Source organism: Salvelinus namaycush, chromosome 27 (genome assembly GCF_016432855.1).
Source record: "Salvelinus namaycush isolate Seneca chromosome 27, SaNama_1.0, whole genome shotgun sequence".
NCBI lineage: Eukaryota > Metazoa > Chordata > Actinopteri > Salmoniformes > Salmonidae > Salvelinus > Salvelinus namaycush.
Genome location: NC_052333.1, coordinates 9,653,216 through 9,671,401, shown reverse-complemented (window position 1 = coordinate 9,671,401; position 18,186 = coordinate 9,653,216). Strand labels below are relative to the sequence as shown.

The following is an 18,186-nucleotide window of genomic DNA, read 5'->3' as shown; positions in this document are numbered from 1 at the left end:
TCAGTGCTCTAAAAGCTTCAATGGCCTGCCTCAGTTCTTTTTTAGAATGAGTCATGTGCATCTCATCTCGGGTCACGTGACACGAGCCAACCAACACTGTTCACAGCTTCAACTTCCTCTGTTTCCACTTAGCAAGGAAGAATGAACTGAGAAAGTGTCATCGTAGCACATGTGGCTGTAAAAATAGCATCTGACCATTCTATCAGTTCGCAAGAAGAACATGAGGTTTTGTCATGTACTTTAATCAACCTCGTCACACACCCAACACCAGTGAACTCTGTCTTTCAGATACCCGATGATAGTCTTCTAGATAACTGAATTACTTAAAGTTATTTATGATTTGCCAGCATTGTACCACCCTGCATCCCACTACTGACTTGCTTCTGAAGCTAAGCAGGGTTGGTCCTGGTAAGTTCCTGTTTGGGAGACCAGATGCTGCTGGAAGTGGTGTTGGAGGGCCAGTAGGAGGCACTCTTTCCTCTGGTCTAATGCCCCAATGCCCCAGGGCAGTCATTGGGGACATTTCTCTGTGTAGGGTGCTGTGTTTCGAATGGGATGTTAAATGGGTGTCCTGACTCTCTGTGGTCACTAAAGATCCCATGGCGCTTATTGTAGGGGTGTTAACCCCGGTGTCCTGGCAAAATTCCCAATCTGGCCTTCATACCATCATGGTCACCTAATCATCCCCAGTTTACAATTGGCTCATTCATCCACCTCCTCTCCCCTGTAACTATTCCCCAGGTTGCTGCTGTAAATGGGAATGTGTTCTCTGTCAACATACCTGGTAAAATAAATCAAATAAAACGTTTCCATTCAGACTAGGAGTCGGATAAGTCTATAAACCAAACATAATCTACTAAACCTAATTGAGTGATCATATTATTTGACTCAAAGTCAACCCTCAACACAGCTACTACATAATTATCATATACTTACACACTCTCATGGGATGTCATCGTCCCAAAGGTACAGTCCACATTAGTAAGGCCAAAGGTGAACATGCAACCTTGTAGTAACTGGTCTGTTACCAAACCGCAGGGCAGGCTTAGTTTTGTTCATAATTCTCTCACTGTGTTGGACAAACATGCAAGGCATTTGGAAAACATTGGTCTTTGCTAACACGGTGATAAGCAGAGAGAGAGGGAGAGAGAGAGAGCAGCACCGGCTGCCGGGGCCTCGGGCCAAACGACCGCCGTAGGAAAAACTGGAGAGGGAAAGCACCTGGAAGCAGTCCACGTTCTCGCGAGGGGTCACTGAGTTTTGTCTGATGGTTTTCCCTACTGTAGCTGTTAACAATGCTGCTTTTCCTGTGGGCTAACAGTCAGTCGACACAGCTCCCAGCAGAGTACAAGCACAGGGTTAGAAACTGGGAGACATGTGGGAAGCAGCTCTGGCTCTGGCACAAAATGGCTGCCTGCCTGCTAATTTCCCAAGTGGGCGCTGTTACACGTTAGTAGAGCAAGAGGTGTTCCACACTCCCTCCTCGAGCATCGCAAAGCACTTTCAAACCTGATGTCCGCAGGGGAAACACAATATGAATACAATGTAGTAGCAGTATTCTAAGAGCTAAGTTGTACTGGGGTTTGTTTGAGTATGACTGAGTCCTGTGAAAGCAGTGGATCTTGTTGTAATGGACACACACACACACACACACACACACACACACACACACACACACACACACACACACACACACACACACACAGGGACCAGTGCTGAGTTCCCTGATGGCTCACTATGGAAACACTGTGTGATCTGGGCATACCAAAACGGGAGCGCTCCCAGAGACCTGCCCTGCCAGATATGATTTCATACCTTATGTAACCCTGAGACAGGGGCACAGAAACACGTGTGTGTGTGTGTCATTTGGCGTTCTCAGGTAAAACACTTAAAGAGAGAGGACTGTGAGGGAGGAAAGAGGAATGTGTCTCAGGTATCAGGAGTGCTCTGGTCTCAGCCTCTCCTCCTCCTCTTCTCCTCCTTTCTTCCTCTTCTCCTCCTCCTTCTCCTCCTTTCTTCCTCTTCTCCTCCTCTTCTCCTCCTTTCTTCCTATTCTCCTCCTCTTCTCCTCCTCTTCTCCTCCTTTCTTCCTATTCTCCTCCTCCTCTTCTCCTCCTCTTCTCCTCCTTTCTTCCTATTCTCCTCCTCTTCTCCTCCTCTTCTCCTCCTTTCTTCCTATTCTCCTCCTCTTCTCCTCCTCTTCTCTTCCTCTCCTCCTCTTCTCCTCCTCTCCTGCTCCTCTTCTCCTCCTCTTCTCCTCCTCTCCTCTTCTGCTCCTCTTCTCCTCCTCTTCTCCTCCTCTCCTCCTCCTCTCCTCTTCTCCTCCTCTTCTCCTCTTCTCCTTTCATAGTGTGGGTGAAGCCTTTGGTAGAGGATGTAACCTAATGCATACCAGAGGGTCACTTTTTATGTCTGTGTATTGGAAGAACATGTAAGAGAAGGGTGTGTGTGTGTATGTTGTGTGTGTGCGTTTTTACAGTATGTGTATTATGTGTGTATTAATGTGTTGATTGTGTGTATTAATGTGTTGATTGTGTGTATTAATGTGTGTATTAATGTGTTGATTGTGTGTATTAATGTGTGTATTAATGTGTTGATTGTGTGTATTAATGTGTGTATTAATGTGTTGATTGTGTGTATTAATGTGTGTATTAATGTGTTGATTGTGTGTGTGTGTGTAGGTGGTGACGTTGTGGTACAGAGCCCCAGAGGTGTTGCTCCAGTCCAGCTATGCCACCCCAGTTGACCTGTGGAGTGTGGGCTGTATCTTTGCTGAGATGTTCAGGAGAAGGTGAGTGGTCCTGGTACACACACACACACACACACACACACACACACACACACACACACACATATACTGGGAGACACTGCACATTGACCTTATGTCATCTGTGACATCTTTTCAGTCCCTCTAGACGTGTCAAACTCATTCCACGGAGGGCAGAGAGTCTGTGGCTTTTCACTCCTCCCTTGTACTTGATTGATTAATTAAGGTCAGTGATTAGTAAGGAACTCCCCTCACCTGGTAGTCTATGTCTTAATTGGACACAAATTAAAAGGAGAAACCAGAAACCAGCAGACCCTCGGCCCTCCATGGAATGAGTTTGACACCCCTACTACACTCTTAGAAAAAAATATGCTATCTAGAACCTAGTGATGCACCGATATGACATGTTTGGCCGATACCGATATCCAATATTTTCCTTGCCAAAAAAAAACCAATACCGATAACTACAATTTGAGCGGCCTTTAAAACTTCTTTGGGACTGGGGGGCAGTATTGAGTAGCTTGGATAAAAAGGTGCCCAGAGTAAACTGCCTGCTACTCAGTTCTAAAAGCTAGAATATGCAAATAATTCGTAGATTTGGATAGAAAACATTCTGAAGTTTCTAAAACGGTTTGAATGATGTCTGTGAGTATAACAGAACTCATATGGCAGGCAAAAACCTGAGAAAAAATCCAACCAGGAAGTGGGAAATCTGAGGTTTGTAGTTTTTCAAGTCATTGCCTCGAATATACAGTGTCTATGGGGTCATATTGCACTTCCTAGGGCTTCTACTAGATGTCAACAGTCTTTAGAACCTTGTTTGATGCTTCAACTGTGAAGGATGGGGGAATGAGAGCTGATTGAGTCAGGGTCTGGCAGAGTGCCACGAGCTCAGTCTCGCGCGCTCCAGTGAGAGTTAGCTGCGTTCCATTGCATTTCTACAGACAAAGGAATTCTCCGGTTGAAACATTATTGAAGATTTATGATAAAAACATCCTAAAGATTGATTCTATACTTCGTTTGAAATGTTTCTACGAACTGCAATATCACTTTTCGTCTGAACTTTCGCCTGAACTTGCCCGCGCCTCCTGAGTTTGGATTTGTGTACTAAACGCGCAAACAAAAAGGAGGTATTTGGATATAAATTATGTACTTTATCGAATAAAACAAACATTTATTGTGGAACTGGGATTCCTGGGAGTGCATTCTGATGAAGATCATCAAAGGTAAGTTAACCTTTCTAGGGCAGGGGTTCCGCTAGCGGAACACCGACAACATTCCGCTGAAAAGGCAGCGCGCGAAATTCAAAAATATTTTTTTGAAATATGTAACTTTCACACATTAACAAGTCCAATACAGCAAATGAAAGATAAACATTTTGTTAATCTACCCATGGTGTCCGATTTCAAAAATTATTTACAGCGAAAGCACAACATATGATTATGTTAGGTCAGAGTCAAGTCACAAACACACACAGCCATTTTTTCAGCCAACGATAGGAGTCACAAAAAGCAGAAATATAGATAACATTAATCACTAACCTTTGATGATCTTCATCAGATGACAATCATAGGACATCATGTTACACAATACATGTATGTTTTGTTCGATAATGTGCATATTTATATAAAAAAATCTCAGTTTACATTGGCGCGTTACGTGCAGTAATGTTTTGATTCCAAAACATCCGGTGATTTTGCAGAAATACTCATAATAAACATTGATAAAAGATGCAAGTGTTATTCACAGAATTAAAGATAAACTTATCCTCTATGCAACCACTGTGTCAGATTTAAAAAAAACTTTACGGAAAAAGAATAATCTGAGAACGGCGCTCAGAACCCAAAATAGCCAAAGAAATAGCCGCCATTTTGGCGTCAACAGAAGCTACAAAAAACACTATAAATATTCACTTAACTTTGAATATCTTTATCAGAAGGCACTCCCAGGAATCCCAGTTCGACAATAAATGACTGATTTGTTCCATAAAGCCCATCATTTAGCCACTTGTTGTTAGCATGTTCAGCCCAGTAATCCATCTTCATGAGGCACGAGCACTTCCTCCAGACAAAAACTCAAAAAGTTCCGTTACAGGTCGTAGAAACAAGTCAAATGATGTATGCAATCCATATTTAGGATGTTTTTAACATTAATCATCAATAAGGTTCCAACCGGAGAATTTCATTGTCTGAAGAAAAGCATTGGAACGAGAGCATACTCTCTCGTGACCGCGCATAATGAGCCCGAGGCTCTCTGCCAGACCACTCACTGTAACGTCCTGACCAGAGTTCTTATGTGTTTTGCTTGTTTAGTGTTGTTTTTTGTTTAATTAAACATGTTGAGCACTGGCTACGCTGCGTGTTGGTCCGATCCCTGTTTCACCCCCTCTTTTAGTGAAGAGAGGGAAGGCTGCCGTGACAGAACCACCCACCCAGCTCGGACCAAGCAGCGTGGCAACGGGCAGCAGCGACAGCAGCAGCGGTACCAGGAGGAATGGTCATGGGAGGAAATTATGAACGGTAAAGGACCCTGGGCTAAGGTTGGAAAGGATCACCTCCCATGGGAACAGCTGGAGGCAGCTAGGAGAACAGAGGCAACCGGAGAGAGGAACTGGCGTTATGAAGGTACGCGGCTAGCACGGAAACCCGAGAAGAAATCCCAAAAATGTCTTGGGGGGGGCTAAAGGGTAGTGTGGCAAAGGCAGGTAGGAAACCTGCGCCCACTTCCCATGCTTACCGTGGAGAGCGGGAGTACGGGCAGACACCGTGTTATGCGGAAGAGCGCACGGTGTCTCCTGTACGTGTGCATAGCCCGGTGCGGGTTATTCAACCTCCCCGCACTGGGCGGGCTAGATTGAGCATTGAGCCAAGCATTGAGCCGGCTCAACATATCTGGCCTCCAGTACGTCTCCTCGGGCCGGTGTACATGGCACCAGCCTTACGAATGGTGTCCCCGGTTCGCCTACACAGCCCAGTGCGGGTTATTCCACCTCCCCGCACTGGACGGGCTACGGGGAGCATTCAACCAGGTAAGGTGGGGCAGGCTCAGTGCTCAAGGGAGCCAGTACGCCTCCACGGTCCGGTATATCCGGCGCCACCTTCCCGCCCCAGCCCAGTACCACCAGTGCCTACACCACGCACCAAGCCTCCTGTGCGTCTCCAGAGCCCTGTACGCACTGTTCCTTCTCCCCGCACTCGCCCTGAGGTGCGTGCCCTCAGCCCGGTACCACCAGTGCCGGTACCACGCACCAGGCCTATAGTGCGCCTCGAGAGTCCAGTGTGCCCTGTTCCTGCTCCCCGCACTAGCTTTGAGGTGCGTGTCTCCAGTCCGGTACCACCAGTTCCGGCACCACGTACCAGGCCTACTGTGCGCCTCAGCAGGTCAGAGTCGGCCGTCTGCCCAACGGCTCGTCTGCTCAACGCCGTCTGCACTGCTCGTCTGCCCAGCGCAGTCTGAGCCATCTGCCTGCCCAGCGCCGTCTGAGCCATCTGCCTGCCCAGCGCCGTCTGAGCCATCTGCCTGCCCAGCGCCGTCTGAGCCATCTGCCTGCCCAGCGCCGTCTGAGCCATCTGCCTGCCCAGCGCCGTCTGAGCCATCTGTCTGCCCAGCGCCGTCTGAGCCATCTGTCTGCCCAGCGCCGTCTGAGCCATCTGTCTGCCCAGCGCCGTCTGAGCCATCTGTCTGCCCAGCGCCGTCTGAGCCAGTCATGAGCTGCCCGCCAGTCATGAGCTGCCTTCCAGTCATGAGCTGCCCTTCAGTCATGAGCTGCCCTCCAGTCATGAGCTGCCCTCCAGTCATGAGCTGCCCTTCAGTCATGAGCTGCCCTCCAGTCATGAGCTGCCCTCCAGTCATGAGCTGCCCTCCAGTCATGAGCTGCCCGCCAGTCATGAGCTGCCCGCCAGTCATGAGCTGCCCGCCAGTCATGAGCTGCCCGCCAGTCATGAGCTGCCCGCCAGTCATGAGCTGCCCTCCAGTCATGAGCTGCCCTCCAGTCATGAGCTGCCATTAGTCCGGAGCTGCCCTTCAGTCCAGAGCTGCCTCTCTGTCCGGAGTTGCCCCTCTGTCCGGAGCTGCCCCTCTGTCCTGAGCTACCTCTCTGTCCTGAGCTACCTCTCTGTCCTGAGCTACCTCTCTGTCCTGAGCTGTCTCCTCTATCTAGGGGGGACCTTGGTGAAGGTTCCTAGACCAGGGTCGGGGGCGAGGGTCGCCACTCAAAGGACGCTAAGGAGGGGGACAAAGACAGTGGTAGAGTGGTGTCCTCGTCCTGCGCCTGAGCCGCCACCGCGGACAGATGCCCACCCAGACCCTCCTCTTGAGTTTTAGGGGTGCGTTCGGAGTCCGCACCTCAGGAGGGGGGTACTGTAACGTCCTGACCAGAGTTCTTATGTGTTTTGCTTGTTTAGTGTTGGTCAGGACGTGAGCTGGGTGGGAATTCTATGTTGTGTGTCTAGTTTGTCTGTTTCTGTGTCCAGCCTAATATGGTTCTCAATCAGAGGCAGCTGTCAATCGTTGTCCCTGATTGAGAATCATATATAGGAAGCTTGTTTTGTGTTGGGATTTTGTGGGTGATTGTTTCCTGTCTCTGTGTTTGTGTTCTGCACCAGATAGGACTGTTTCGGTTTGCCACACTTTGTTATTTTTGTTCGTTGTAAGTGTTCACTGTTTTTTGTTTAATTAAACATGTTGAGCACTGGCTACGCTGCGTGTTGGTCCGATCCCTGTTTCACCCCCTCTTTTAGTGAAGAGAGGGAAGGCTGCCGTGACACTCACTAAAAGAGCTCCTATGAGCCCCTCCTTTATAGTAGAATCCTAAAACCAGTATCTAAAGACGGTGACTTCTAGTGGAAGCCCTAGGAAGTGCATGCACATCCATAACTAACAGGGATTTCAATTGGCACTGTTTTGAAAATCGATTTCTCACTTCCTGTTTGGATTTCTTCTCAGGTTTTTGTCTGCCATATGAGTTCTGTTATACTCACAGACATCATTCAAACCGTTTTATAAACTTCAGAGTGTTTTCTATCAAATACTACTAATAATATGCATATATTAGCATCTGGGACAGAGTAGGAGGCAGTTCAGTTTGGGCACGCAATTCATCCAAAAGTGAAAATGCTGCCCCTATCCCTAAAAAGTTTATATTTATAATGCTATTTCTGACTTATGTTGACTCCACAACATGGCAGGTATCTGTATGGCTTGTTTTTGTGTCTGAGCGCCGTACTCAGATTATTGCATGGTGTGCTTTTTCCGAAAAGTTTTTTTGAAATCTGACACAGCGGTTGCATTAAGGAGAAGTTTATCTATAATTCCATGCATAACAATTGTATCTTTTAGCAATGTTTATAATGAGTATTTCTGTAAATTGATGTGGCTCCTCAAAATCACTCTGAACATAATCACTCTAATCACGCAAAATCACTCTGAACATAACGCGCCAATGTAAACTAAGATTTTTGGATATAAATATGAACTTTATTGAACAAAACATACATGTATTGTGTAACATGAAGTCCTATGAGTGTCATCTGATGAAGATCATCAAAGGTTAGTGATTAATTTTATCTCTATTTCTGCTTTTTGTGACTCCTCTCTTTGGCTGGAGAAATGGCTGTGTTTTTCTGTGACTAGGTGCTGACCTAACATAATTGTTTGTTGTGCTTTCGTCGTAAAGTCTTTTTGAAATCGGACACTGTGGCTGGATTTACAACAAGTTTATCTTTAAAATGGTGTAAAATACTTGTATGTTTGAGGAATTTTAATTATGGGATTTCTGTTGTTTTGAATTTGGCGCCCTGCAATTTCACTGGCTGATTTTAAGCATTCTAGTACAGTTAAATAGTTAACACACACACACAGCGGTCTAAGACACTGCATCTCAGTGCAAGAGGCATCACTACAGTCCCTGGTTCGAATCCAGGCTGTATCACATCCAACCGTGATTGGGACAATTGGCCCAGCCTCACCCGGGTTCGGCCGGGGTAGACCATCATTGTAAATAAGATTTATTTTTTATTTGACAAGGCAAGTCAGTTAAGAACAAATTCTTATTTACAATGAGGAACTAGGATCAGTGGGTTAACTGTGTTGTTCAGGACCAGAATGACAAGTTTTTACCTTGTCAGCTCAGGGATTCGATCTAGCAACCTTTCGGTTACTGGCCCAACACTCTAACCACTAGGCTACCTGCCGCCGCAGTTCTTAACTGACTTGCCTAGTTAAATAAATGTTACACAAACACACACACCACACTGACCTAAAAGTTATTTTGTTGGCATTTACGTATGTCCCCATTACCAGTAAAACATAATCAAAACCTATTTCTTTTACTTGCTGTGCTGTTTCGTTGTTCATTTGTTCAGTCGTTTCATTCTCAACCAGGATTTCATCATACATGTCAAGCAGTGAAGTTTCAGCGCTGTCTGTCCGTGGCCTCTCTTCCTCGGTGCGCACTGTCACTGTGTCCGTTTCCGTCTTGTCCAGCTGTGTATGTAACATTTCACGTAAAACCTGTTTCTTGTCTCCATCGAAGTATTCTTTCAAATGACTGCTTGACTTGTTGACTGCTCGACTTGTAGACTGCTCAATCCACACAACAGACATTGTGGGCTATGTTAGGAATGCTGTGTTGCATGTGTAGTGCAAAATCTTACGTGGCATCATTGCGTCATGTACCTACGTTATATATAGGTATGCACATCAGCTTTGACATCGGTTTTGCACGTCGGCGTTAAACTAGACATCGGGCCGATGTCGATGTTGGCATTTTTAGCTAATATCGTCCGATTCCGATATGTTCACTGATATATCGTGCATCCCTACCTAAAAGGGTTCTTCAGCTGTCCCCATAGGAAATACAAGCTTGGCACACCTGTATTTGGGGAGTTTCTCCCATTATTCTCTGCAGATCCTCTCAAGCTCTGTCAGGTTGGATGGGGAGCGTCGCTGCACAGCTATTTTCAGGTCTCTCCAGAGATGTTTGAACGGGTTCAAGTCTGGGCTCTGGCTTGGCCACTCAAAGACATTCAGAGACTTGTCCCGAAGCCACTCCTGCTTTGTCTTGGCCATGGGTTTAGGGTCATTGTCCTGTTGGAAGGGGAACCTTCACCCCAGTCTGAGGTCCTGAGCGCTCTGGAGCAGGTTTTCATCAAGGATGTCTCTGTACTTTGCTCTGTACATCTTTCCCTCGATCCTGACTAGTCTCCCAGTCCCTGCCACTGATAAACATCCCCACAGCATGATGCTGCCACCACCATACTTCACCGTGGGGATGGTGCCAGGTTTCCTCCAGACGTGACGCTTGGCATTCAGGCCCAAGAGTTCAATCTTGGTGTCATCAGAACAGAGAATCTTGTTTCTCATTTTCTGAGAGTCCTTCAGGTGCCTATTGGCAAAGTCGAAGCGGGCTGTCATGCCTTTTACTGAGGAGTGGCTTCTGTTTGACCACTGTACCATAAAGTCCTGATTGGTGGAGTGCTGCAGAGATGGTTGTCCTTCTGGAAGGTTCTACCATCTCCACAGAAGAACTCTGGAGCTCTGTCAGAGTGACCATTGGGTTCTTTGTCACCTCCCTGACCAAGGCCCTTCTCCCCTGATTGCTCAGTTTGGCCCGGCGGCCAGCGCCTCTAGGAAGAGTCTTGGTGGTTCCAAACTTTTTCCATTTAAGAATGATGGAGGCCACTGTGTTCTTGGGGACTTTCAATGCTGCATAAATGTTTTGGTATCCTTCCCCAGACTGTGCCTCAACACAATCCTGTCTCGGAGCTCTACGGACAATTCCTTCGACCTCATGGCTTGGTTTTTGCTCTGACATGCACTGTCAACTATTGGACTTTATATAGTCAGGTTTGTACCTTTCCAAATCAATTGAATTTACCACAGGTGAAATCCAATCAAGTTGTAGAAACATCTCAAGGATGATCAATAGAAACAGGATGCACCTGAGCTCAATTTTGAGTTTCATAGCAAAGGGTCTGAATACTTGTGTAAATAAGGTATTTCTGTTTTTCATTTTTAATACATTTACATTGTGGGTTATTTTGTGTAGATTGATGAGGGAAAACATTTATTAAATACATTTTAGAATAAGGCTTTAACGTAACAAAATGTGTAAAAGGGGAAGGGGTCTGAATGCTTTCCGAATGCACTGCAGAACTCTTTTTACATAGGATTCTATATGGAACCCAAAAGGGTTCTACCTGGAACCCATGAGGGTTCTACCGGGAACCAAAAAGGGTTCTCTTATGGGGACATTCAAAGAACTGTAAGGGAAATGTGTAAGAATTTCCACAACAGAACTCTTTTGGAACCCTTTTTTTAAGAGTGTAGCGCAGCATTTGCCAAAGCCGGTCCTCAGGACCCCAAAGGGTGCACGTTTAGGTTTTTGCCCTAACACTACACAGGTGATTCAAATCAAAGCTAGATTATTAGTTGATTATTTTAATCACTTGTGTAGTTCTAGGGCTAATACCAAAACATCCCCCCCTGGCGTCCCGAGGACCGTGTTTGGGAAACACTGCTGTAGACAGAACTGTTGCTTCCGGGCAATCTACCAATGCTCCAGCTTAACAACGTCTGTACGTAATAGATCGTCAGTTTGCCATAGAGGAACTATGCTGCCCACATCCCCCTGAAACTAAATAGTAGCTATCAAGATGAAGATCATGGAGGATGTTTTTAATAGGTGCATTTCTCAAGTGGCTAGTTTGCATCAACTACCTTCACTAAAATCACTGCCAAGGTTTTGCCTGCATACTTTGGTTTCGAGGCATGTCTGCCTTGTGATTGGTTGGGATAGTTGTCTGTCTGAAGAGGACCCTCCCCATATTTTTTGTTGTTGTTGCCTTTTCAAAGTTACCAAGTCAGTCCGTCATGATTCCCAGACCCTAATCACTGCTGTTGCCTAGTGTCTGGTTTCCAAGACTACCATCTTTCTGCCTCAAGACTTTGTTAGACCACTGAGCTAAAGCCTGGGGCGACATTATTACTGGGAGCTAACAGGACACACTTGAAGATAACACACGCGTGCACACACACACACACCACAGTGGTGTTTGAGGTCATTCACCATTTACAGTAAACACCACTCTCTAATGGTCAACATGGTGTTTGTGTAGACGTCATCAAGAAAGGTCATGTATACATTTAGGCCACAGCACACAACAACCCGTGCAACATTGATTAGTGGCGGTTCATTCATTGCATTGTGTATGAGGCTAAATGAAGAGACATATCTCAGATGTCATCAGGACCAATGTGCCTGCCTAGTTCTTTTTTTCCATGACAAAATAGCCAGTGCCTTGTTCTCACCAAGCCTGCCTGTCATGCCATCTGAGTCCCAAATGACACCCTATTACCTTTATAGTGCACTACTTTCAACCAGGGCCAATAGGGCTCTGGTCAAAAGTAGTGCACTATGTAGGGAATAGGGTGCCATTTGCAACACACGTATACTCTCATTGTGAAGCCACATACACTACATGGCCAAAAGTATGTGAACATCCCTTCAAATTAGTGGACTCGGCTATTTCAGCCACATCCAATGCTGACAGGTGTATAAAATTGAGCACACAGCCATGCAATCTCCATAGACAAACATTGGCAGTGGAATGGTGTCACTGAAGGGCTCAGTGACTTTCAACGTAGCACCGTCATAGGATGTCACCTTTCCAAGAAGTCAGTTTGTCAAATTTCTGCCCTGCTCGAGCTGTCCTGGTAAACTGTCCTGGTAAACTGTAAGTGCTTTTATTGTGAAGTGGCCATGTCTAGGAGCGAAACCGGCTCAGCCGCGAAGTGTTCGTCGGGTTATATGGGTTTCCATGGCCGAGCAGCCGCACGCACACAAGCCTAAGATCACCATGCGCAATGCCAAGCGTTAGCTGGAGTGGTGTAAAGCTCGCCGCCATTGGACTCTGAAGCAGTATGAAGCAGTAGAAATTAGTTTTCTGGAGTGCTGAATCACACTTCCCCATCTGGCAGTCCGACAAATCTGGGTTTGGCGCATGCCAGGAGAACTCTACCTGTCTGAATGCATAGTGCCAACTGTAAAGTTTGGTGGAGGAGGAATAATGGTATTGGGGCTGTTTTTCATGGTTCAGGCTAGGCCCCTTAGTTCCAGTGAAGGGAAATCTTAACGCTACATTGTGCAATGACATTCTAGACAATTCTGTGCTTCCAACTTTCGTGCAACAGTTTTGGGAAGGCCCTTTCCTGTTTCAGCAGGAAAATGCCCCCTTGCACAAAGCGAGGTCCATACAGAAATGGTTTGTCAAGATCGGTGTGGAAGAACTTGACTGGCCTGCACAGAGCCCTGACCTCAACCCCATCAAATACCTTTGGGAACTAATTGGAACACACACTGCGAGCCAGGCCTAATCGCCCAACATCAGTGCCGACCTCACTAATGCTCTTGTGGCTGAACGGAAGCAAGTCCCCGCAGCAATGTTCCAACATCTAGTGGAAAGCCTTCCCAGAAGAGTGGAGGCCGTTACAGCAGCAAAGGGTGGACCAATTCCATATTAATGACTTCCCAGAAGAGTGGAGGCCGTTACAGCAGCAAAGGGTGGACCAACTCCATATTATTAATGCCCATAATTTTGGAATGAGATGTTCGATGAGCAGGTGTCCACATACTTTTGACCATTTCGTGTATCTCTGACCACAGGTGCAGAAACCCATGGGCACTTTTTGTAATGTTGATCTCCAGACCTAGTGCAGTGATTTCATAAAACTGGAAAAGTAAAATGTATGCAAAAATGACTGTCACCTGCGTTTATTTTCAGCTAACTTAACATGTGTAAATATTTGTATGAACATAACAAGATTCAACAACTGAGACATAAACTGAGCAAGTTCAGTGAGACATGTGACTAACAGAAATTGAATAATCTGTCCCTGAACAAAGGGGGGGCCAAAATCAAAAGTAACAGTCTGGTGTGGCCACCAGCTGCATTAAGTACTGCAGTGCATCTCCTCCTCATGGACTGCACCAGATTTGCCAGTTCTTGCTGTGAGATGTTACCCCACTCTTCCACCAAGGCAACTGCAAGTTCCTGGATATTTCTGGGGGGAATGGCCCTAGCCCTCACCCTCCGATCCAACAGGTCCCAGACGTGCTCAATGGGATTGAGATCCGGGCACTTCGCTGGCCATGGCAGAACACTGACATTCCTGTCTTGCAGGAAATCACGCACAGAACGAGCAGTATGGCTGGTGGGATTGTCATGCTGGAGGGTCATGTCAGGATGAGCCTGCAGGAAGGGTACCACATGAGGGAGGAGGATGTCTTCCCTGTAACGCACTGCATTGAGATTACCTGCAATGACAACAAGCTCAGTCCAATGATGCTGTGACACACCGCCCCAGACCATGGACCACGGACCCTCCACCTCCAAACCGATCCCGCTCCAGAGTGCAGGCCTCGGTGTAACGCTCCTTCCTTCGACGATAAACGCGAATCCGACCATCACCCCTGGTGAGACAAAACCACGACTCGTCAGTGAAGAGCACTTTTTGCCAGTCTTGTCTGGTCCAGCGACGGTGGATTTGTTCCCATAGGCGACGTCGTTGCCAGTGATGTCTGGTGAGGACCTGCCTTACAACAGACCTACAAGCCCTCAGTCCAGCCTCTCTCAGCCTATTGCGGACAGTCTGAGCACTGATGGAGGGATTGTGCGTTCCTAGTGTAACTCGGGCAGTTGTTGTTGCCATCCTGTACCTGTCCCGCAGGTGTGAATTTCGGATGTGCCGATCCTGTGCAGGTGTTGTTACACGTGGTCTGCCACTGCGAGGACGATCTGCTGTCCGTCCTGTCTCACTGTAGCGCTGTCTTATGCATCTCACAGTACGGACATTGCAATTTATTGCCCTGGCCACATCTGCAGTCCTCATGCCTCCTTGCAGCTTGCCTAAGGCACGTTCACGCAGATGAGCAGGGACCCGGGGCATCTTTCTTTTGGTATTTTTCAGAGTCAATAGAAAGGCCTCTTTAGTGTCCTAAGTTTTCATAACTGTAACCTTAATAGTCTACCGTCTATAAGCTGTTAGTGTCTTAACGACCGTTCCACAGGTGCATGTTCATTAATTGTTTATGGTTCATTGAACAAGCATGGAAAACAGTGTTTAAACAGGGTCCTGAAAAAGGGACATTTCTTTTTTTCTAAACTTTCTAGTTCATAAAGTTTGAAAAGTAAGGGATAGTGCATTTACGAGTTATATGAAAAATCCAACTGCTGTATGTTTTTCATGGAATTAGTCGACTTGGGGGTTTCCTCACTAATATTGACTGGAAATATGATTTCTACTGGTGTTACATTTTTTGTCAGTTTGGTTATCAAGCCGTAATAAAATTCCGCCACAGTTGGCTGTGGTTGCAGGCAGCAGAGGATTCACTTTCTTGATATAGGTATTTGTCAGTTTGTGGTGTAACATACTTCTTCTACTGAAATCCCAAGCTGTTAATCAAGCCTCCCTCACATCAGAAAAAGAAATGCAATGATAAAGAGTCAAGTTGCAGCCTCTTTCTGTAATACAATGTATATTTATTTGCTGTTGGGTTTACTTATATATTACTGTTTTGTGTTTGTGATGAATATGAGAGAGAGTCACTGGTGTAAAAGATAAGCGGTCAATAGTAGTGCACTAAATACGAAATAGGATGCCATTTGGGACACAGTCGTTGTTGTGGTTAGGGAGCAGTGCCAACAGGGAGGGATCTGTCTGTAATTTATGTTTCCTTTCCCAACCATCCGTCCTTACGAGACACACGTCTCCCCCTCTCACTAACGACGGATATGTGTGTGTGTGTCCGTTCATTATTGTGTGGATGCGTGCATGTGTTTGGCATGTGTGTGCTTTGTACAGTATGTGTGTGTGTACAGTACATGTGTGTGTGTGTTTTGTACAGTATATGTGTGTACAGTACGTGTGTGTGTGTTTTGTACAGTATGTGTGTGTGTACAGTACATGTGTGTGTGTTCTGTACAGTATGTGTGTGTGTACAGTACATGTGTGTGTGTACAGTACATGTGTGTGTGTTTTGTACAGTATGTGTGTGTGTACAGTACATGTGTGTTTGTGTTTTGTACAGTATGTGTGTGTACAGTACGTGTGTGTTTTGTACAGTATGTGTGTGTGTGTGTGTGTGTGTGTACAGTACATGTATGTTTGATTTGTACAGTATGTGTGGTTTGTACATGTGTGTGTTTTGATTTTCCCGCTGTAGCCCGATGACTGATTATGGCTGATAATTCCCCATTGTCCTGGAGAGGATGTGGTGGGCTGTGTTTTCCCATAACTCTGATGTCACAGGCAGGACACTGAGGACGGACGAATGGACAGATGGGATGGAGGAGAGGACAGATCTCTGTCTTGGGATGACGATATCCTGTCTCTCTCTCTCTGACAGCATCCTGAGTGATATTGCAAACCCTGTGGCTATGTCCCAAAATAGGGCTCTGGTCAGAAATAGTACACTATTATATAAGTAATAGGGTGCCATTCAGGACATGTCCAATGTTTCATGTAGTTGGGAATTATCATGGTCATTGAAGGGGGAATTATCATGGTCATTGAAGGGGGAATTATCATGGTCATTGTTGTCATTGAAGGAGGAATTATCATGGTCATTGAAGGGGGAATTATCATGGTCATTGAAGGAGGAATTATCATGGTCATTGAAAGGGGAATTATCATGGTCATTGAAAGGGGAATTATCATGGTCATTGAAGGGGGGATTATCATGGTCATTGAAAGGGGAATTATCATGGTCATTGAAGGGGGGATTATCATGGTCATTGAAGGGGAATTATCATGGTCATTGAAGGGGAATTATCATGGTCATTGAAGGGGAATTATCATGGTCATTGAAGGGGGAATTATCATGGTCATTGAAGGGGGGATTATCATGGTCATTGAAGGGGAATTATCATGGTCATTGAAGGGGAATTATCATGGTCATTGAAGGGGGAATTATCATGGTCATTGTGGTCATTGAAGGAGGAATTATCATGGTCATTGAAGGAGGAATTATCATGGTCATTGAATGGGAATTATCATGGTCATTGAATGGGAATTATCATGGTCATTGAATGGGAATTATCATGGTCATTGAAGGGGGAATTATCATGGTCATTGAAGGGGAATTATCATGGTCATTGAAAGGGGAATTATCATGGTCATTGAAGGGGAATTATCATGGTCATTGAAGGGGAATTATCATGGTCATTGAAGGGGAATTATCATGGTCATTGAAAGGGGAATTATCATGGTCATTGAATGGGAATTATCATGGTCATTGAAGGGGGAATTATCATGGTCATTGAATGGGAATTATCATGGTCATTGAAGAGGAATTATCATGGTCATTGAATGGGAATGATCATGGTCATTGAAGGGGGAATTATCATGGTCATTGAAGGGGAATTATCATGGTCATTGAAGAGGAATTATCATGGTCATTGAAGGAAACTCAGGAAAATGTATTGGTTGTCCACGCCAAATCTGTAGTTGTAACCAGATTCTATTTTACTCTCTCTGACTTTACTCCAGTCAGACAGCACTTTAGCAAGTATTTACAGTGTATCTGACAATGGATTCGTTCATAGATTGACCATAGATTGACCCATAGATGGATCATAGATGGACCATAGATTAGGGTATAGATGGACCATAGATTAGAGCATAGATTGGACCATAGATTGACCCATAGATGGATCATAGATTGGACCATAGATTGGATGTGATCATGACCATGTATAGCCACCGTAGTCTGTCTTTCTCTCTCTCTCTCTGTCTCGCTCTCTTCGTCTCGCTCTCTTTATCTTTCTCTCTGTCTCTCTTTCATCTCTCTCTCTCCGTCTGTCTCTCTCTCTTTATCTCTCTTTTGTTTAAGTCAAATTTCTACATGTTTCAATGGAAAGAGATATCCTCTAAGGCATCTTCAACATTAGGAGCGTTGCTTTAGCAGCTGTGTGCGTGTGTGCGTGGCTGCGTACGTGCATGAGTACGCCAATGGCGTACCGCAGTTTCAGGGGGCCCCTGCGACTTCCTACAATTCTACATATTTTGCCATAAAGCTGAGAGAATTTTGTATTTTAAAAGTTTATTTCCTGCTATTCTACACATTTTTCAATGAGGCTGAGAAAATGTTGTATTTTAAAAGTTTATTTTCTACAATTCTACACGTTTTGCCATGAGGCTGAGAGAATTTAGTATTTTCTGAAATTCTACACATATAGCTAATCTTAAAGTAGTCCACACATTTTGCCATGAGGCTGAAAGAAGCAGTTTTACAGCAAATTTTCTGTATTTCAAAACATTTCTGCCATGGCTTATGACCTGTTCATATGCTACCTGGGGGGTGGGGGGGGTGTCAGTGGCATGCGTACATGCTTGTGTGTGTGCGGTTTTGTGCGTGTGTG

General features: G+C 45.6%; 1 protein-coding gene across 1 annotated transcript in view; it reads left to right on the top strand.

The window, feature by feature from the left end:
* The window catches only part of cdk6 (cyclin-dependent kinase 6), an 86,205-nt gene that overhangs the window by 47,755 nt on the left and 20,264 nt on the right, over nucleotides 1-18,186 (top strand). Inside the window, exon 5 of the mRNA XM_038966789.1 lies at nucleotides 2,682-2,791. Coding sequence (XP_038822717.1) covers nucleotides 2,682-2,791 — 110 coding nt within the window. The remainder of the gene's footprint in view (nucleotides 1-2,681; nucleotides 2,792-18,186) is intronic.